Source organism: Terrapene carolina, unplaced genomic scaffold (assembly GCF_002925995.2).
Source record: "Terrapene carolina triunguis isolate 2854851 unplaced genomic scaffold, T_m_triunguis-2.0 Scaffold68, whole genome shotgun sequence".
Lineage (NCBI taxonomy): Eukaryota > Metazoa > Chordata > Testudines > Emydidae > Terrapene > Terrapene triunguis.
In genome coordinates, this window is record NW_020664419.1 from 33620206 (window position 1) to 33640025 (window position 19820).

At 42.2% G+C, this 19820-nt stretch overlaps 1 protein-coding gene across 1 annotated transcript in view; it reads right to left on the bottom strand.

The window, feature by feature from the left end:
• Positions 1–19820, bottom strand: part of PLXNB2 (plexin B2) — a 157624-nt gene that overhangs the window by 92692 nt on the left and 45112 nt on the right. Inside the window, exons 2-6 of the mRNA XM_029910814.1 lie at positions 14767–15886; positions 12806–12988; positions 11456–11578; positions 6959–7059; positions 39–165 (exon numbers count right to left, since the gene is read on the bottom strand). Of these exons, the coding sequence (XP_029766674.1) occupies positions 39–165; positions 6959–7059; positions 11456–11578; positions 12806–12988; positions 14767–15886 (1654 nt within the window). The remainder of the gene's footprint in view (positions 1–38; positions 166–6958; positions 7060–11455; positions 11579–12805; positions 12989–14766; positions 15887–19820) is intronic.

Sequence of the window (19820 nt, forward strand, 5' to 3'; positions counted from 1 at the left end):
TTTAAGCACACAATAGGCAAAATGTTTATTTTTCATACCTTGACAGGGGCTTTGCGACTCATATTTTGAGGATGCGCACTAGTAATAGCCATGCATACACCATCTGGACTCCACAGCCAATGGTTCGGCATATTAGCTCTTTCACAGTCTATCTTCCTTGTGCATCTGATAAAAAGACAACACAATATAAATATCTAATGCAAAGCTGATTAAGAACAGTGTTCCCTGTTTTAAATGACTTCTTCGAAAAAAATTAGGTATTGACAATTTCACTTTCAGTTAGAAGAGGTTTTTAATGGTAACACAATAGCTGCTTGTAAGACATCTGAATGATAAAACAAAGCACAAATATTTACCTTTAAGCCATTTTACATTCCATAAAAATAGACAATCCAATCCCACAGACAGATGATATTTAATACAAAGAACTCAGAGAATGGACCAGTTACCTGCAGTTCATCCAAATAAGACTTGTTCCATCTACGCCTTAACATACTTTACATTCCTTGACCAGTCTTCTGTTTGTACAGCTCAAGTGGAAAATTTAGGTCTTTACTGGTGTAACAGCACTAGAGACACAATTGACCCATAAAACTCAGAGAGCATCAGAGCTGTGGCTGTGGGCTTGTCTGATTCCAGCGTTAGAGGGTTATTAACTATAACCGTGAGTGAATTTATTAGCTATGACTCCTGCTTGAAAGATTTCACTCCAGGCCCATCTTCTGGCTTTCTTAGCTACTATAGGAGGCAGGGGTATCAGGGGCTGTGGAGTCTCACTAATAGGTAAGGGGGATTGTCACAGACGGAAGATAGGAGGCAGACAGGGAAGGTGTCATTGGTTCTAAGAGGTGACAGACCTCGTTATAGGAGGGAAGTTAGCTGAATAGGCCCCACAAAACTTTGGGTCAGCCTTGTACACCATTTACACCTCTTGTATGGTGCCTAGCACAATGGAATCCAATTCTGATTAATGCCTCCAGACATTTACTGAAATATTAATATTAAAACAATAGCATTCAAGTAACAATAAAATCATTGTACTGTTCTAATAGGCACACTACCTTCTGAATATTGTAGATATATAAACTGAGTGTGTGTATGTGTACACACATATATACCTACACACACAATTGGTGAAGTGCTGTGTCTAATCATGGGTTATAATTTGGTGTAATGAAGTAAAATTTCAAAAATGAGTTCTAGATTTTCCTTGTAAATTAATAAAATACTAGAAAATTTACAAAAATGCATGTTTGCCCGTGTCTCACAGAGACCATTAATACTTTGCAATATTGAGGTCAGAGGTTATATCAGAAACCTGAAGGGAAATCTAGGGAAAACTGCCATTTGTATGATATATGACACAGCCTTCAGCTCCTAGTAGCCTAAGAGGAGTTCAAGTTGAACTTGCTCATATACTCTGAATCCCCAGGTTTATATATATGCTAACCGACGTACAGACTGATAAAGCTATAGTGTATTACACAAACCTGCATGGAATGCATAACCTTCGCTGGCGTATTCTGTGTTCTGCTTCACATCAAGCTTGTAATTTAATGTGATGGTTCAAATTTTTAGACAGGAAGCAAGAGGCCTGAAATTTATCTGCATATCATAATTAAATAACCCCTTTGTGCGGACAGCAAGCACTCATATCATGGCATGCCAACGGCTCATGCCAAGGGGCTAATTAACCTAGCAGTCAGAAGCAGAGCTATAAGGCTGTAGCCCCCTATTCTGACTCCATCAATGCAGTGTAAAAAAAAGGGACATTCCAAGATTGTTCAGCACATTCATAGATAACGAAGTTACTTACCGGTAACTGAGGTTCTTCGAGATGGGTGGTCCCTATCTGTACTCCACTGAGGGTTGTACGCATGCACCATATGCCCAGAGCCAGAGCTTTTGAAAGTAGTGTTGTTCAGTGGTCTGAACACCCGCAGCACCTCGTGGTTTCACCTGAGGCGATAAAGGGCACGGTGGGCCACCAGCGTCTCCAGTTCCTGCTCTACCGCAGATCTGTTGGAGGATGGATAGGGACCACACATCTCGAAGGCCTTCCAGTTATAGGTAAGCAGCTTCGTTTTCTTCTTCGAGTGATAGTCCCTACTGTATTCCACTGAAGATGAGTAGCAAGCAGTGCCTATGTGGGAGGATGGTGTGAGGAGACTGTGGAATGGAGTACTGCTGCTCTGGGGGGGGGGGGGGGGGGGGGGGGGGGAGGGGGGGAAGGCGTGTCCATGTGGAATCATGCAGGGTTCTCAACCTTTTTCTTTCTGAGGCCCACCCATCATGCTATAAAAACTCCACAGCCCACCTGTGCCACAACAGCTGTTTTTCTCCATATAAAAGCTAGGGCCAGCGTGGACAAGCAGGACAGTTCCTGGGGCACCATGCCACAGGGGGCACTGCGAAGTTAAGTTGCTCAGGCTTCAGCTTCAGCCCCAGGTGTTGGGGCTCGGCTCCAGCCTGCAGTCCTGCATAGCGGGGCTTTGGCTTTCTGCCTTAGTGAGTTTAATGCTAGCCATGCTTAGCGGCCCCCCTGAAACCTGCTCGCAGCCCCCCCAGGGGGCCCTGGACCCCTGGTTGAGAACCACTGCACTAGAGCATAATGTGTGGAAAAAGTGTTTACAGAACTCCACGTGGCCATCTTGCATATGTCTGCAAGGAGCACATTGTGGAGTGTGGCTGTGGTTGATGCTTGCACTCCCATGGAATCGCCTGAATCCCTTCAGGTAGGGATCATCCTGATAATTGACAGTGTGTAATGCACCCTGAGACTCACTTGGAAATTCTCTGGGTGGAAATGGCTTGCCCTTTCATTCTCTCTGCTGTGGTTACAAAAAGCCTAGGAGATTTCTGAAATGGCTTTATCTGCTCAAGATAAAAAGCCAACACCCTGTGAACATCTCATGAGTCAAGTCTCCATTCCTCAGAGGCATGAGGGTGGCGAAGAAGGTAGGAAAGCGTATGGGTAGACTGAGGTTGAATTGGGAAACCATCTTGGATAGGTACTTGGGGGGAAGGCATAAAGAGACCTTGTCTTTATGGAAAATGGTGAAAGAGGGGTTAGCCATCATGGCTCCCAGTTTGCCAACCCCCCAGACAATGTAATAGCAACAAGGAAAGTGACTTTCATGGACAGGAGAGACAGCAAGCAGGAGGCCATAGGTTCGAAGGGAATGGTTGTCAATGAGGAGAGGACTAGGTTAACGTCCCATTGGAGGGCAATAGGCGGAGTATTTTCACAGGGTATTTTCACAGAAGGCCCTTCCAGAATCGTACAGTTAACAGGTGGGTAAAAATGAAATGTCCATCCACCGGTGGGCGAAAAGCACTAATGGCAGCTGTATGCACCTTAAATGGAACTGAGGGCAAGTCCTGAGTTCTTCAGATAGAGGAAATATTCCAAGAATAGCAGGATGCCCACAGTTTCAGGGACAAGGCCCTGTTGTGCAGCCCAGGAAGTGAAGCACGTCTATTTGGCTTGACACAAGTGTCTTGTGGAGTCTTTTCTGCTCCTTGAAAGGACATCTTGAACAGCCAGAGAGCATTCCTGTGTTAGTGGAGGTGTCCATCCAAAAACCAAGCAGTCAGTGGAAGTGTGTGGGGGTTGGGATGTTTGAGTCTGCTGTTATGTTGAGTCAGTAGCTTTGTGAACATCCAAAGTGTGAGTGGAGGGTGCTTTGACATGCAGAGGAGAAGCGGGAGCCAGAATTGGCAAGACCAGAAGGGGGTGATCAAGATAGTTGTTGTTTTCTCTTGCCTGATCTTGTGGATTACTTGTGGTAGGAGAGGTAAGCGGGGGAAGGCGTAGTTCATCCAGTCCGACCAATCGATGAATAGGGCATCCCCCTTTGAGTGAGTTCAATTCCTCCCCTTGAACAATAGTGTGTGCATTTGGTGTTGTTGTGGAATGCCAAAAGATCCCTCACTAGGGGGTCCCCACCAACCAAAGATGTCGGTGGTTACCAAGTTGTGCAATTCCCATTCGTGGTCAGTTGCAAAGTTTCTGCTGAGACTGTCGGCAATCATGTTCTGGGTGACCGGTAGGTAGGCGACTGTCAAAAGGATATGATGTTGAAGCTAACCCCGGGGAGGAGAGGACTAGAAGCAGCTGTGATGTTGATTCCTAGGCCTCTTCCTTGGACTGTGCTGCTATCAGCCAGTCATCTAGATAGGGAAAAACGAGGATACTCGGACATCTGAGATGAGCTGCCACCACCAAGAAAACTTTTGTGAACACTTGTGGGGCAGTGGTAAGTCCGAATGGGAGAACGCTCTATTAAAGATGTCGAGGTCCCACCTTGAACCTCAGGAACGTTCTGTGTGTCGGGTGTATATACCAATATGGAAGTAGGCATCCTGCATATCAAGAGTTGTAAACCACATGCCTTTTTCTGGGGAGGGAATGATTGTTGCAAGCATGACCAGGTGGAATCTCGGTTTGGAAATTGAATGGTTGAGGTGTCAAGATTAAATATTGGTCTCCATCCTCCATTCTTTTTGAGTACTAAGACATAGCTCAAGTAGAACCCTGTTCTCTGAAAGGGGTCTGGGATTAGCTCCACAGCTCCCTTCAACAAAAGGGTGATCGGTGTGTGGACTGAGGTGGAGGGTGAGATGGGGGCATCACTGTAAACTCTAGGATGCAGCTGCTCTGAATAATATCTAGGACTCACTTGTCCATTGTTATTGTTTTCCATGCTGGTAGAAAGCATTTGAGGCACCCCCGAAGGAGATAGGCAGGGTGTACAGAGAGTGGTTGACGGCTCTCTAAGACACTCAGAAATACGGCTTATGCAACGAATGGGTGTGTTGCGTGGATGACTGGCAGTTGATATAGGCAGACGGGGTCTGTGTACCTTAGGGCATTTTGATTGTGGTTGAGTGGTAGAATTTCCTCTTGGGTGCTGGTGTGTAGCTACCCAAAGGTCTTAAAGTGGCTCTAGAATCCTTTAGGGAGTGCTGGGTCTCATCTGTCTTCTGATTGAAGAGATGCGATTCGTTGAATGAAAGGTCCTCTACAATGCTCTGCACTTCCCTAGGGAAGCCAGAGGAGTGTAACCAGGATTCCCTCCTCATGAGAATATCCATTGCCCAGACATGGGAAGCCATGTCTGCAGAGTCCACTGTGGCCTGTAGCATGGACGTGGTGAATAACCTGCCTTCTTGCAAAACTGCCTGGAATTGATTGCGATCCTGTGAGGATCTGCGAACACAGCCAATCACCCATAATAAATAAAATCATATTTGTTCATCAGGGCTAAGTAATCTGAAATATGAAATTGGAGCCCTGCCGAGGAGACCTTTATGCCCATGAGGTCTAACCTCTTAGCCTCTCTATTGGATGGAGTGGAGCGGGGGTGTTGCTGCTTGAATTTTCTGATGCTGCCTGGATGACCAATGAGTTCGATGAAGGATGAGAGAATTGGAACTTTGACCCCTTGGAGGCTAGGGGGGAGGGGAACATAATACGTCATCTTAGCCCCTTTCAGGGTGGGTGTACACATTACCAGGGTGCGTGCTGGCTGGAGGATGGCGTCGTTGATAGGTAGGGTCACCCTCACTGGTACTGAAGTGTGCAACATGTCAAGCAGCTGGTGCTGACTGTTCTGTACTTTGTTGAGTGGATCCCTAGCGCGTTGGCTATTCTCCGCAGCAGCTCCTGGAACTGTCAATAGTCATCCAGTGGGGAGGAGGGGATTGAAGAGGCGGCCACGTCTGGAGAAGATCAGGGAAGCCTCTCTGGATCCGCTGGTACCATCGGAGTTGAACTAATCAGTGCATCATCCAACGCTATATCGGAGTGCCTACCCGACTACGGTTGTGGACGATGGGATCCGGCGATCGGGGTGATCGTTTTTCGGTCTTGTGAGTCTTGGAACTCTTAGCTCCTCTGTGGCTGGAACTCTTGGATAGTGCCAAGTCCTTCTTAGACTTGGAGGACGATATACTGCCATGCTTATGTGCATGCTTCCTTGGTTCACAGCTAGGCCTGGCACGGGGTCCTTAGCACTGGTACCGGTGGAGCCCAATGGAGGGTCCACAGTAGAGGGAGGGCTCTTCACCTGTTCAGGCCGATGTACTGGGGGGTTCCAGGATCCCATGCCGGTTCTAAGGCAAACTCCATGATGTGTTTCCTGAGATGGAGAGCCCAGTTTTCTTGAGTATGGGCAGAGAAATAGAGGCAGATACTGCATCTGGATGCAATGTGGGATTCCCCCAAGCAGTACAAACAGTGTTGGTGCTCATCGCAGATGGAAAAGTAGCAGGGAGCACAGATTTTGAACCCATAAATAATCTTCTTCGGCATAATCTAGTACCTAAGCCTGGGTACTGGATGGGGTGGGAGGGGAGGGAAGTTTGGCTGGAAACCCTGCCAAATCGGCATCCCAAGTCCTAAATCTACTATGAAGAAGGAAAAATCTAACAAAAAATACAGAACAAAATAATAAATCTAAACTATAAACAGTACTAAGAGTCTTCTTGTAAAGTTTTGGAAAGTACATCACAAGGAGATAGAATAGAAGCTCTGACTGGGACCATGCGGCGATGAGAAGGAACTGGAGATGCCGGCCACCCACTGTGTCCTTTATTGCCTCGGGCAAAACCATGAGGCAGCGCAGGCGCATAACCCTCAGTGGAATACAATAGGGACTATCACTCAAAGAAGAATACATATTTCTAATTAATAATTTAGTTACCTACATAGATGGCAGTCAAGTGTCAGTTCCTATGCTCCTGTGATTAGCTGTGAACTCAGCATACAATGCCTTGCACTATAAAGCAATTCATAATAAAACTGTGTTTGACTGATTTATATTTTATGGGATTAGCAGTTCTCTTCCTTGCTGTCTTATTTGCTTGCCTGCTACACCCAGCCATATAAGGACTTTCTCTATGAACAGTGTCAACCCACCCCACACACCACCTGCAAAATATCAACAATACTTACTTCCCCTCTATTACACACCAGCCGCAGTAAGGATCCTGTGCTTGAGTACACAGCGCACAGTTTGAGTAACTAGCACATTCCTGGACAGGAAGACGAAACACCTGGAGAATGAAGATGAAAAAAATCCAAACACAATATGAACAAAGAAAATAAGGCTCAATTTAGCTCAACCTCATTTCTGAAGAAAGTATACCACTTGGTTTCACCATGGCCACACAGAGACGTATCAATCACTTCCCTAATCCTTGACTTGTTGACTCTGTGACTGGAGTCCAATTTCACATTTTTTTCTGCTCTATTGCATTGCAAGTCTCATCTAATTTTCTGTCCAATATAATGTGATATTTTGGATAGTCAACATGTAATCTGGCTTTTGCTGGAAATAAACCCTTCCATCATTTTTCCCAGATTAGGCAGGTGCCTTCTGGAAATCCCCATTACAATGACAACAGCAGGGCAGAAACATTAGACACTGCACAAATGGCTTTCCACTTCTGCAAAGAATAGCTGCTGTAGGATGGGCATTTCCACATGTCTAACTTTGAACTGATTGGCAAACACAGCCATTCTAGTTCCCTTTATGACTAGAATGCCCTTACATTTTAGTTGGTGCTATCACCCAGTGCTTGGAAATGCATCCAGAAGTGTTATTTCTATCCGGCAGCAGTTCAGGATGTTCAAAAGCAAGAAAATTTTGGAATGTCCAGAGGTATCGCAGTTCTCTATTCATATCCCTTGTTGCCATACAACAAATTCAAGTGGAAAAATTGAAATAAGCAATGTAAAACTATCAAACGAAGCACTAGGGGAGAAAATAGCAGCCATGCTACTCATACCCCCAGCAACCACACTGCCTCTGCTTTTGATTTCCTGTAGTGATGGGTGTAAATAACCTTGTTTTCCTTTGGTTTATGACAAAGTGAGCCAAGGCACAGTCAGTTTTTTTTTTTTTTTTTTTTTTTAAATTATGCTGTTGAAATTGCACAAAAGCTCTTGAAGGAAATGGGACATTCTTCTTTCTGCTGACCATTAAGATTTACTTCTGAAGACTACAAAAACTTTGGCAATCAAAACTCAGTCTTTTTTTTTTTTTTTTTTCAACTGGCAGGTAGCTAAAAAATTACTCTGAAAATCCAAAACATGGTTCTTACTTTGCACATTAGCAATTAAAAAAAAAAGCTTCAGTATCTGACAGTTCCCATCTATTGAGATGTGTCCTTGTCCCCATTTTTTCTTTTTCATACTGTTTTTTCATGTAGATTTTTACTTAAATGGAGTTCAGATCCTGGAACACCCTCTCGCTAATTGGTACTATGGTCATGAGTAACATAATATTAAAAGGGATGACGCTCTCGCTCTCCCTTATGACAAAGTATTTGTTTCATAATCCTGGCAGGCAGAAACAAGCCCTAAGAGATATTATATTGTCTCTACAAGTTTGATGTAAACTTAATGGATTTAAAAAAAAAAAGCTGCTCTGTTTCGATTGTGAGATTCAGCTTTAAAAGGCAAACAAGCTCATTTTACAGATTTTCTGACACTTATAATCAAAGAGATTGGTAAACAAGCCAAGAATAATGGCATGTAACTGCCACAGGTTGCTGTTTTATTCCCAATATGGGAGTTAGCTACCATGCCAAATTTGGGAGCCTACCACTTCTGTACACTTTGAATAAACCAAAATAGGTTTGGCAGGGGTGATGCAGTCTTTTCCAATTTCCCAGTGAAGCTGCAGGGGACTTCTCCTGATCTCTGCATGAGCTCTGAGAATCAGGTGGGAGGGGGCTAGACTTTAAAAAAACGTTTGCTCCAAACCACCCACTGCTTATTTACACAACAGAAGAAAACACTGAACAGATGGGAGGAGAAGTGAATCAGGAAAGCAGGAAATTCTTTCACTCTCTGACTTTACTCTCTATTTGCTTCTTTACCATCTTTCCACCAGTTCTAATGTTTTAAATTAGATACACCAAAATATCTTCCAGCACAACACTACCTAGTATGTCTGCCTTCACTCTGCTATAATGTCCTGCTGTGGTAACCACATAAGACCCAGCACTTGTTCTCTGAGTGACAAGGTTCACTGCATCTGACAGTTACCGTTTAGCACTACCTGTATCAGCACAGATAGAGTCCTTAAGTTGTTTACTTTAGTTTAAATTGGTCTTACATTTGCAACTCTGCACTAGTTTCTCTGACATATCAGTATCTGATCCCATATCCACATGGTACACTAGGAATAGAAGTACAATTTTCAACATTTGTTTCCCCTCCCTTCAATTATGCTGTTTTATTTCTTCGCGCTCTTAAGACTTTTAGTCTCCATCAAGTTATGTAATTACTAAAAGTAAGTGAGAGGGGTTGACTGTTCATTGCGATTAATGGAATTACATTGCTTCCATCTTCCATATTTATACAGTACCTACTGTTAAATAACAATAGTATCGAAGCAGAATACATATTTTATGGAAGAAAACTAAGGTTAGGTCTATCCTGCAACAAGCAGTGTGCAATTTGCAGCTTGTGTAGATGTACCCACACTAGCTATAATCTAGCTAGTTTATTAAAAATAGCAGTGACGACATGGCAATGTGGGCTGTACAAGCCTGCCTGGCTCCCTGGCTATGTTATCGCCTTGCTACACTACACTGAAGCTGGTACCACTGCATCCTCACTATTTTTAGTGAGATAGTTAGAAAAAAAGCTAAAACAAACTCCAAATTAGAGCGCCCGTTGGAGTTTAGACTGACAGATTCACAGCATTCAGAATTTGTAGTGTACACTACAATGCAATCTTCTGATTTGTTGAAATTGAAATGCCCTGCGGAGACAGTGTAATAGAGTTTTTGACAGAGTTTCTCCAAAAACCAGGCAGGGACCTGACAGAACCTAGTCTACCATGCAGCTTTTGAAATCTGGTTGTTTTCCTGCCTCCTTGCCCCCTGGCTACTCCGCAGCCCTCCTGGATGGCTGCTAGGAACGCCAGGGCTTTCCGGTTTCATGATTCTGGGCGGCCTGCCAGGTGGCCTGCCCCAGAGCCTAGGCACCTTTCCCTTTCACAAAGAAGTTTGAAATTTTGCGGGTTTGTTTTGAATCAGAATGGAACCAGATTTTGAAATATTGCAATCTTCTGAAAAACAACTACCTTTGTAGTATCTAGTCTACACAATACGTACCTTATCATTCATTGAACTGATTCATTTCCCCCTATGGCATCTCATGTTAAAGCCATTATTCTCAAGATAAGATTTCCACAGACACTCCCTTACCCCTCCCCACCACGGTAGTCCTTTTGTCACCCACCCAAAGTGTCCATCCTTCCCCATAGCTGTGGTGGCACTACACTTCACCTCAGCCTTCTGCCCATCATTAGTACCTCTGGAACATTCCTCACCCACCACTCTACCAGTGAGTTTGTTGATGTTAGTGACTGGCAAAAGTGGCTTCCCCTGCCTGTACAGGTGAACCAACATCTGTTGCTCCCAGGCTGGCTGCTCCAGCAACCACCAAGAGAAGTGGGGGGAAAGGGGAAGCAGGTAGGATGATTTAGTTGGTGTTGGCCCTGCTTTGAGTAGGGGATTGGACTAGATGACCTGCTGAGGTCTCTTTCAACCCTAATGTTCTATGATTCTAGTGGCCAGGTGCTGTGAAGGAGCTGCCAGAGATTTGGCATCCCTTCCTGCCCCCTACTGGTTCTCTCTTCTCTCTGATGGAGCGCCACCCTGCCAGACAAGAGGGGGGGAATCCCTTAACTTGGAACAGACTGTTCCCTCTATAATAGAGGCAGCTCCTCTACTGCTGACTGGATTCCTTGTGCCCCAAGCAGTACAGGGACTCCTGGAACATTTGGGGTATTGCCACCTTCAACTGTTCTAAAAACATGCATCTGGCCTCTGAAAGTAATTAAAAAAATAATCATCTGGGTGTTTTTTAATTTACTGTTTTGTTTTTCAGCCTTTAGGGTGCCCTTGCTTCACGTTTTCAAGCTTTTCTCTGTACCTTGAGGACCAGAAACCTTTTTTTTTTTAAATGAAAACTAATATTCTTGCATTCTCTTTTGACTCCAGCAGTTGGGACTTTGAGACCAAATATCCCGAGACTCACCATTAAAATCATGAGAACTGTCAACACCAGGCATTTGATTTACACCCACTGTCCTTGGTTTTACAGTCACCCACCTTCCACTTGCCCAGCTGCTCCTCCCTGCTGGCATGAATGCAGAGTAAAGAGGAGCTGAAGCAGGCAAAAGAAGGAGCAGACAGTAGCCACCTTCTCTCTGCTCTGCCTTATGCCCTGAAACACATTTTTCATTTGTTGGCTACTAACTGTGCCCTCATTAGCTGTAAAGGCACGTATATAGACATAAATGAAGAAGTAACCGAAATCATACCAAATGTGAAGGTTCATGAGAATAATTGTGAATTATAAGAATCTTTTCAGATATAGTCGCACACCTCAAGTTTTATAGACACCTTCCCCAAAAGTAAGATACTGTACCTTGGTTGTGGTCATCACGTACAGGTTCTCTTGGGTAGCATCAAGGACAAGGTCATTCTTTACAGGTTTGTCTATTTCAATGGGAACAGAGCTGTATTCATTTGCAGGAGTCATCAGGAACACCTATTTAATGAAAGACAGGTGCTTAATGCTGCTACTTTATTATTTTGATTTACTTTTAATGAAAATCCTGTGTTTACTGGAGTCTCTCAAATGTGTGTGTTTGGGGAAAACAAACATTCTAATTTAACGAAATCTACTTCAAAAACAGTAAACAGATCATGAGGCATGAAAAGAAACCTCCCTCCATTCTATGTATTTCACACTTGTATTGATTTTTTAACCAACTTATATTATTTAGATCAGTCAACTTAATAGAGTCTCTACTTCATGCCTTCGCACCTGAAACACGTTCATGTTGGTTATTTACTCTTATATTATCCAATGGAGTTTGCTCCGAATTTCAAACTATATGATATATGCGGTTATCATTAACATTCAAGCAAAATAATTTTGCAGGGCTTCCTAAGTTAAGATGATCCATAACACTATACGTAGAAATGAAGGCTCACCCCTCACCCCAAACCCAACAACCTACAGTCACAATTTACAAGAGCCTTGTCTATAGCCCTCATATTGCCTTTCAGATTTCTACAGTCACTGGAGGGGCAGATTATTATAGGATGAGAATGGAGAATTACAGTCATAAGAACTGTTCTTAAAGTAACTGGCCTTGAATGGAGATAAGACTAAAGATCTTTGCTGTGCTCACCATACAAAGTGCTAATTAAATATATATGGTAGGCACACTATTTATTGCCCTTACTAATGCCTTATGAATGAATGCAGTCTGAAATAGCCAAAACCTGATGACCTTTCTGTGCATTCTGCAAAAGCCATGCATTTGGCAGGACTTTGGGGGAAAGATGAAGGTGTATCTATGCGGAGTGGTAGGAAGAATTAAAAGGGATAGTTTCCTGCTTTGATTTGATTTGATTGGCAGGACTAGTTCATTCATTGTTTGTACAAGTTTTTGTGTGTGTGATGTAGGGTGGTTATAATTTGTAATTGTATGTTTAATTGTTAGAGCGCCAAGTGCTGTTTGTGTTTTCTAACAGTTATTTTTTCTTCTTTTTTCCACTACTTTAAATGATGCACATTGCAGGAGCTGGAGAAGTAATTCAGAAATAGCCTATGTACTCTTTAAAATTAAGAATGGGAAGTGCAGAAAGAATCTACACCTGAAACTCTGCTTTACCTTTTAAAAAGCTAATTGTCTTTAAACATGCTACTGCCACAACTTGAAACATTTTAAACGTGTTCTAGTCCTTTAAAAGTCGGAAACATTACCTTAAGAATTCTACCAAGTGAAGTTCCTAAAAATGCCACCGTATGCCCATTTTCCACTGTCACAGTAACTGCTGTTAGATTCATCCCCTCTTTCTGTAACAGCGGCTTCCCAACAATGTTTTTTGTGCTTCCCAAAGGGTATGGTAAGTGTTCAGAACCACAAAGGAAATTTTTGCTTGCACCCTAATAATGAATGGAGATATAGAATGATGTTAAACATTCAGATCAGTAACTCCTAACTCAGAGCACAATGCAACACTATCATCACAATATTACCCTATACAAGGATGATTAGTTGAGAATTGTCGCAGTTTCTGTATCTTATTTGAAGGACATGGAGTGACAGGAAGAAAAGCAGAAGCATAGCTCTTCTCCTCAGGACAACAGTAAAGCAGATTGATAATTACAACTGGTCCAATACATCCCACTTTGTAGGAGCTGTTTCAGATTGAAAAAAACCAAACCAAACCTTTGTTCCTATTTCCTTAACAAGATATAAAAAGATATTAAAAACTAACCAGTTTGTACAATAAAATAAATAGGCTTTAGGTATTTTTTGAACCAAAAATACCCGCCATTTAAAAATGTGACTGATCTGTTCACACTATAAAATGGTATATTTAAACCAGATTTTGGTTTGTCAACTTAGTGCTGTTGGCAGAAGAGGTACAGTATAGGCAGATGCTGTGCAAGCTTCCCCACATCATCCTGCCAATGCACTTTAACCCTGACCTGGAGAGACTACCTCTAGAAGAAGGATGTTTTTTTCTCTATGACTGTTCACACATTAGCCTTCCTACCTAATCTGGTATCACAAGGTTGCCAGATACTCACCTTTTAATCTTTAATCCACTCCTTCCCCTCCTTAAGTGATGCCAAGTCCTGATCACCATGCAGAATTCCTAAAATTCATTCTCATTCTCACAAATTCAGACACCACAATAATCAATACCTCACTCAGTAGATCTTTTTGGCTTCCTAAGCAAACAAAGCTGGGAGTGTCACAGAGGCATCACCCTAAACCGCAAGAGCAGGGGGAAAGGAGGAAGGGAATATTTTGGCTAGCTAGATTGAAGTCTCTCCAGACAGTGAAGCAGTGTTATTGACAGGCTCTGAAAGTAAAGGGTGACCACCATTTTATGGAAATATTTGGGGCCAAAACGTGGTGGTCATGGCCTGGGCAGAAAAAAATATGCAGACCTCCTTACACTCAAAAATTAGAGTCCAGTTGAAAAACAACATTAAAAATGCTAGACCACCCAAAAAAAACAGTCTCAAGGTTTTTAAATAGCATTTGAAAATTCATAGATTCATTGATTTTAAGGCTAGATGGGAGGAGAGGGATAGCTCAGTGGTTTGAGCATTGGCCTGCTAAACCCAGGATTGTGAGTTCAATCCTTGAGGGGGCCACTTAGGGATCTGGGGCAAAATCAGTACTTGGTCCTGCTAGTGAAGGCAGGGGGCTGGACTCAGATGACCTTTCAGGGTCCCTTCCAGTTCTATGAGATAGTGAATATAAATATATGGAGATATACCTATGATTATCTATAGCCTGATCTTGTGCATTACACCAGCTATGGAATTTCACCCAATAGTTTCTACATCGGAAGGAATACTTCCGTACTGCATAAAATAACTTTGTTGAGCGCAATAGCTTGTGACTGAATTAGAATGGACCTTTCAGGAAAACATCCAACATCAGTTTAAAGGCTCCAAGTGATAATGGCTTTACCACTTCTCTTTGGTGAGCTGTTCCAATGTCTAATTAATCTCTTTAAAAATTGCATCTCATTTCCAATTTGATTTTAATCAAACTTCAACTTCCAGTCCCATGATCTGATTATGCCTTTGCCCGATATATCAAACAGCTACCCAGTATCAGATGCTTTATTAGATTTCCTAGATTTTATTTCCCATCACAGTAAGTCTTAGACAGAGCCTACAGTTGAGGTTCACATTACCTCTGGATGTGATCCACACGTCTCTGATCCTTCTGCTAAAAAGGGTTTATAAAACTCTTTTTTTTTATCAGGTTTAGTGTAACATTCCTCCCGACATTCTTCCATCTTTTCATTGAGGTGTCTCAAGGAAAACATACACATGGCTGATTTGAGAGAGCCATTGTCTTTGTTGAATTTGCTGAAGAGCGCAAGAAGCACTTTGTCACCTGATGGGACACTACTATTCTCCTGTCCCGGTTGGGCTATGCTCTCAGCCAACTTTTCTCCTGGGGTAGTGACATAGGCAGAATGACAGTGGTCATAAGTGCCATCATCATCTGGACAGCCTAAGTCCATTTCAAAGTAAGAATAGTAGTGGGGATCATTTTTGCACAGACGTGCAATTAGTGTTCGATTTTTAAGGGGCTGTTTCTCCTGCTGATTAAAGATAAAATAAACATATTGATCATATTCAAACACTGCCACAAACTGCTGCGTGTTTGAGGAGTGATATACTGACTTAATAGCTGTAGAGTCTGTATAGGTTTCAAAAATGTCTTTTCCATCCTCACTGTAAAGCTGCCTAGTGCTAATTATTATCCCATTATCATTTGGTCCATTCCCTTTTCCAACAAAGAGCAGTCGTTTTTTATTCAGGGAGGTGATTAGTCCCACAGTTGATACAGTCTCATCGTTGCTTGCCACAAAGGACTTTTCCCCACCGCTATCAACATAATAGGTTATATTTTTAATGTTCTCCAGCTCCCTGATAGCACAGATTCCCTTAAAAAGGCTCCCACACACAACAATTTCTCTTTCTAGTTTATCCAGCAAAAGTAACTTGTTGAAATTGTCAGTCAATTTTGCTTCACTGCACTGATTTTCAATGGGAGGAGTGCACTTTTTGTGATCCTCTTTTGGACCCGTTTCTACAGACATCTGTTTCTTCAGGTCTTTTGTAAGTTGATGCAGGTAATTTACTGCTCCTAAATAGACAGTCCCGGTATCATTATTTACTGTAAGGTGGTTTAACTCTGTGGGACTTTCAAAATGCAGTTTCTTAACCTTGAATCCACAGCTGACACAAAAACAGCTCAAAATGCTCAATGTCCAGATCCATAAAGCCATTTCTATGTAATACCTAAAAGGGAAAGAGAGAAAATGTAAGACATAGGGAAAATAAAGTTTAACCTAACTTTAGTAACCTTAGCTTTAAAAATATTGATTTATAACCAAATAACCTCTGAGAATTACTGGGGTTTTCTGAAGTGTCAAATGAGGTCAATTGTCTTGTGGGAAAATAGGAAGGTGAGTTTGAGTATGGTCACAGAAATGACTGGTAATCCAAAGGCCATCAATGAAGTCAAGATGTGTGATAGGGTGGGAGGAAGGAGAAGTGACGATGCTTTGGAAGGTTTTATGTTCTGTAAGTCCTTTTACTGGGCTTGTGAACATAAGCCAAGAGCTTCAGATAGATGCTGTTTGGTGTGGGGTTTAATTTAGATCAAAATCTAAACAAATACAAAACTTAAGAATTCAGTGTTATTAAACAGCAGAATTATGGGAGCTTTCTGAAAGTTTAAGTGCCTGCCAGCTAAAAATCATATGGCAATTTCTCTGAAAGTATAAAAAAGGATCAATCTTTTTACATATCCAGTAACTCTAAATGCAGTATAACACAAAGGATTTAATTTTTTCCATTACATATTAGCAATGATCTTTCTAGCTAAAATGTTCACACTGAAAGCTACTGGATTTTATTGATTCCGTGAGGCCCTTCCAGACATTTGTTAGTTGAGGAGCTGGTGAGTTGGAGAAGGAAAGGAAAGAGAACTGGAATACCTGCATTAATCTAAAGAGCAACAATCGCTGTCATGCCAGGAAATCCTTCTAATGGATTAAAAGTTATAGCAATCATGCTAAATTGCTTGGGAAAAAACTAATCCATTAGCTTCATTAATTTTCAGTAAAGTAGATTGGTGTTTCAGCATATAGGAATTAGACAGTATCCTGTTAAGTCGTTTGTGAGCCCTCTAGTGGTGCGCACTGTGTTCTAGGTTCTAGAAACCATCCAGACTACCGGTATCTAAATAGTTAGGCTTTGCTTGTTTGTAAACAGTAAACAGTTATTTGGGACCCAATTCTGCCTGTGTGATATCTTCATATTATTACCGTTGTCAAAGAGCAACAAGTATGTCTCTCTTTTCAGAACTAGACTTTCGAGAGCTAGTTTTATTCATTCCTAACTGCATGAAAAGCAAATGCTCTGTAGATACGTCCAGCTTATCTTCCAATAACTTTGAGAACTAGATATTTGTTACAGCAACTCCTAGGGTGCAGCGCTTCTGGAAGCCAAAAGCCAAGCCACCTTTCTTAAGATGGCCTGCTGGGGGAGGGAATGTCTGAGGGTTGTGTGTGGGTTTTTTTTTTTTTTATCCCCTCTTACTCTGTCTCTTCCTTTCCCCAATCCACTTGCTTGCAACCCTGCTCTTGCAACCTATTCCTGCCTTAACAGTGACTTGGGAACCAGCTGTTTGTATGCACACTGGAACCTAGCCATCAGCCTATCTGCCTGCTCAATGAATTCAAGCACACTACAGCTACAATGGAGCCTGAGGTGTTTCAGGGACAGCCTATACTCCATTGCTTATCACAGCACACAAATTCAGCAGGAAAGCAGAATGACAGATCACACTTCGGCAGTGTTGAAGCTCAGCACAGAGGCAGGAAGGGGGTTGGGATCTCTACAGCAGGTAGGGAGAGACTGGGAAGTATTATGGGACCCACAGAAGGTTAATCAGGGAGAATCGCTCTGGGTGACTTTGGCGCCAATCTACATACAAGATGCCACCAAAATAAAAAAAACTGGTTTTAATTCACACTTCTGTTTATTAAAGTGCCAGTCTGTATGTGACTTTTACTTTGATTTGCCTTAATGGCTTTAAAAAGGGTGAAAAAAGGAATTTGAGGCATTCTTAATCCAAAACAAGAGAGACTGCCCACACAGAGTCTTGTACCAACACAAAAAGCATGAATTAAAAACTGATGTAGGTAGTTGGTGACAGTTTGCACAGACAAGTCCCTAGTGCTTATGTGTCAGTCGTCGTCACCGTCCCCATCCCCACCCAATTTAGCAGGAAGAGCAGAAAGCCAAACACAAGGAGGGTATGTAAATCTGGAAGGGATGTATGGGGGACACTGGCAGAGCAAATGGGAGTGTGAGGGCAGTATTGTGAAGCTCAAGCACTCAGAAATCGAGAATCAGGCCTCAGAAAGTCATGAGTGTCTTTAAAAAAAAAAAACCTGGATTCTTATATTTGCCTGCTTGTTTGCGAGCCCTTAGTGCTTACATTTTCAATCTTTTCTTCACAATCATGAGGGCAAGACACAAAAAATGAAATCTGACATTTCTCACATAAATTAATTATGTCTCCAGAATATTTAAGGAAAACCACAAATTATCATAATATTAACAAAAAAATAAGAGTTGGCAACTTTGGTGGGTTGCGTAGGTGAAGAGAAAAAGGGCATGCTGAAACCATGAAGTGGACTCTAACTTCAAATCTTGCTTGTTGGCCAATAACAAATCATTACCCCTATACTCATTAAGGGACTGATCCAAAACCCTTTGTCTTCACTGAACTTTCGATCAGGACTTTCACATTTTAATGGAAGCTGCTGTACTTGTAGGAGTGTCAGCTGGTGTGCAGAATAAGCCTTAACCTTTAAATTTTCCTGTGATTACTGATATGTGTCAGTCTTAACACTCAACTTTGTTTCTTTAAATAAAATATCAAATTTTAATAGTATATAGTTTGTCTTAACTATGTAAATTTCTTTTAGAATTCTCTTGAAACTTCTATTTCAGAAGCTAATTGCATTTGAACTTTTAAATAGACCAGCTGATTGATTGAAATTATATTAATGCCCTGTGAGAGCTAAGCTACTGTGTGCTTTTACCTATGACACTCAGGCTGGCTTCCCAAACATGGAACATTTTGCAGACTTGCGAAGGTTAAGTTCTGATGGTGGGGAAGGAAAGCATGCATGCAGGTATAACGGTGGTGGGGAGATCACATGCAGACAGAAATCTGGCAAACAAATATGAACCAGTAACTCTTCCTTTGAAAAGTTAATTGTGTGACTGTCTAGTGCCGGCCTGATGGGGAAAGGACTTGGAAAACTATAAGGGATCTCAAGTCAAATTTGAAAGACCTGGGGCTGTGAAAGGAAATGGGTCACCAGAAAAGAGAAATAATTTAAAACAAAAAGTAATCTAACAGGGGAATGCCTTGTGGGAGGGTACAAGCCACATGAAGTGCTAAAGCCGAGTAAGGAACGGAAAAAAAGAACCATATCCCTGTGCCAAAACAGAAGTTAAAGTTGGCAGCAATAGCAAACTCCATGGTGGGAGGTGAAAGGGAATTGCCTGAATCATCATTTGCACTGAAGAGCAGAACCTAAAAGTCAACATATAATCGGCAGAAACTTTTCAAGCTGGGACGGAAGAACTCTCCCAGAGACAGTAAACTGTTTACTGTGCCCAAGACTCACATTGGCATTTTGAATAATCCACTAATTCTAATCTATCTTTATAGTCTCTGTATTTTCATGGTTCTAGGCATAGACAAGGATGTAGTGGGAAGGATTGCTTTGCTTAAGTAGAATGATTCTGTCTTTTTTAGACCTAGTTTAGTTCAAAATAATAAAAAAGACAGAACGAAAGAGACTAACTCCAATCCTATTTTCCAAAGGTCCCATTATGGGCCAAATCAAGTAGTTAACTGTAAATGAAACAGCAGAAGAGGCAGTGTCAGCTTGCCTCTTGATAACAGGGTGATCTCATATACCAGAACAACCAGGAAAGGTCCCAGAATTATACCGTATTCCTGATGAATGCAGACTTCGATGCATGCCATAAAGTGTAATGAAACTCAGTGCTCCTCTACAGCGCTATTACCCTCTCTCCAGGCCTCAGAGCAGCTGTGTGCTATCTTATTTGGAGAAGACTCCTTTCCCCTCACCTCCCCACCATTCCCCAGGAATTTAGTGTTCCAATCCAAACAAGCCATCTC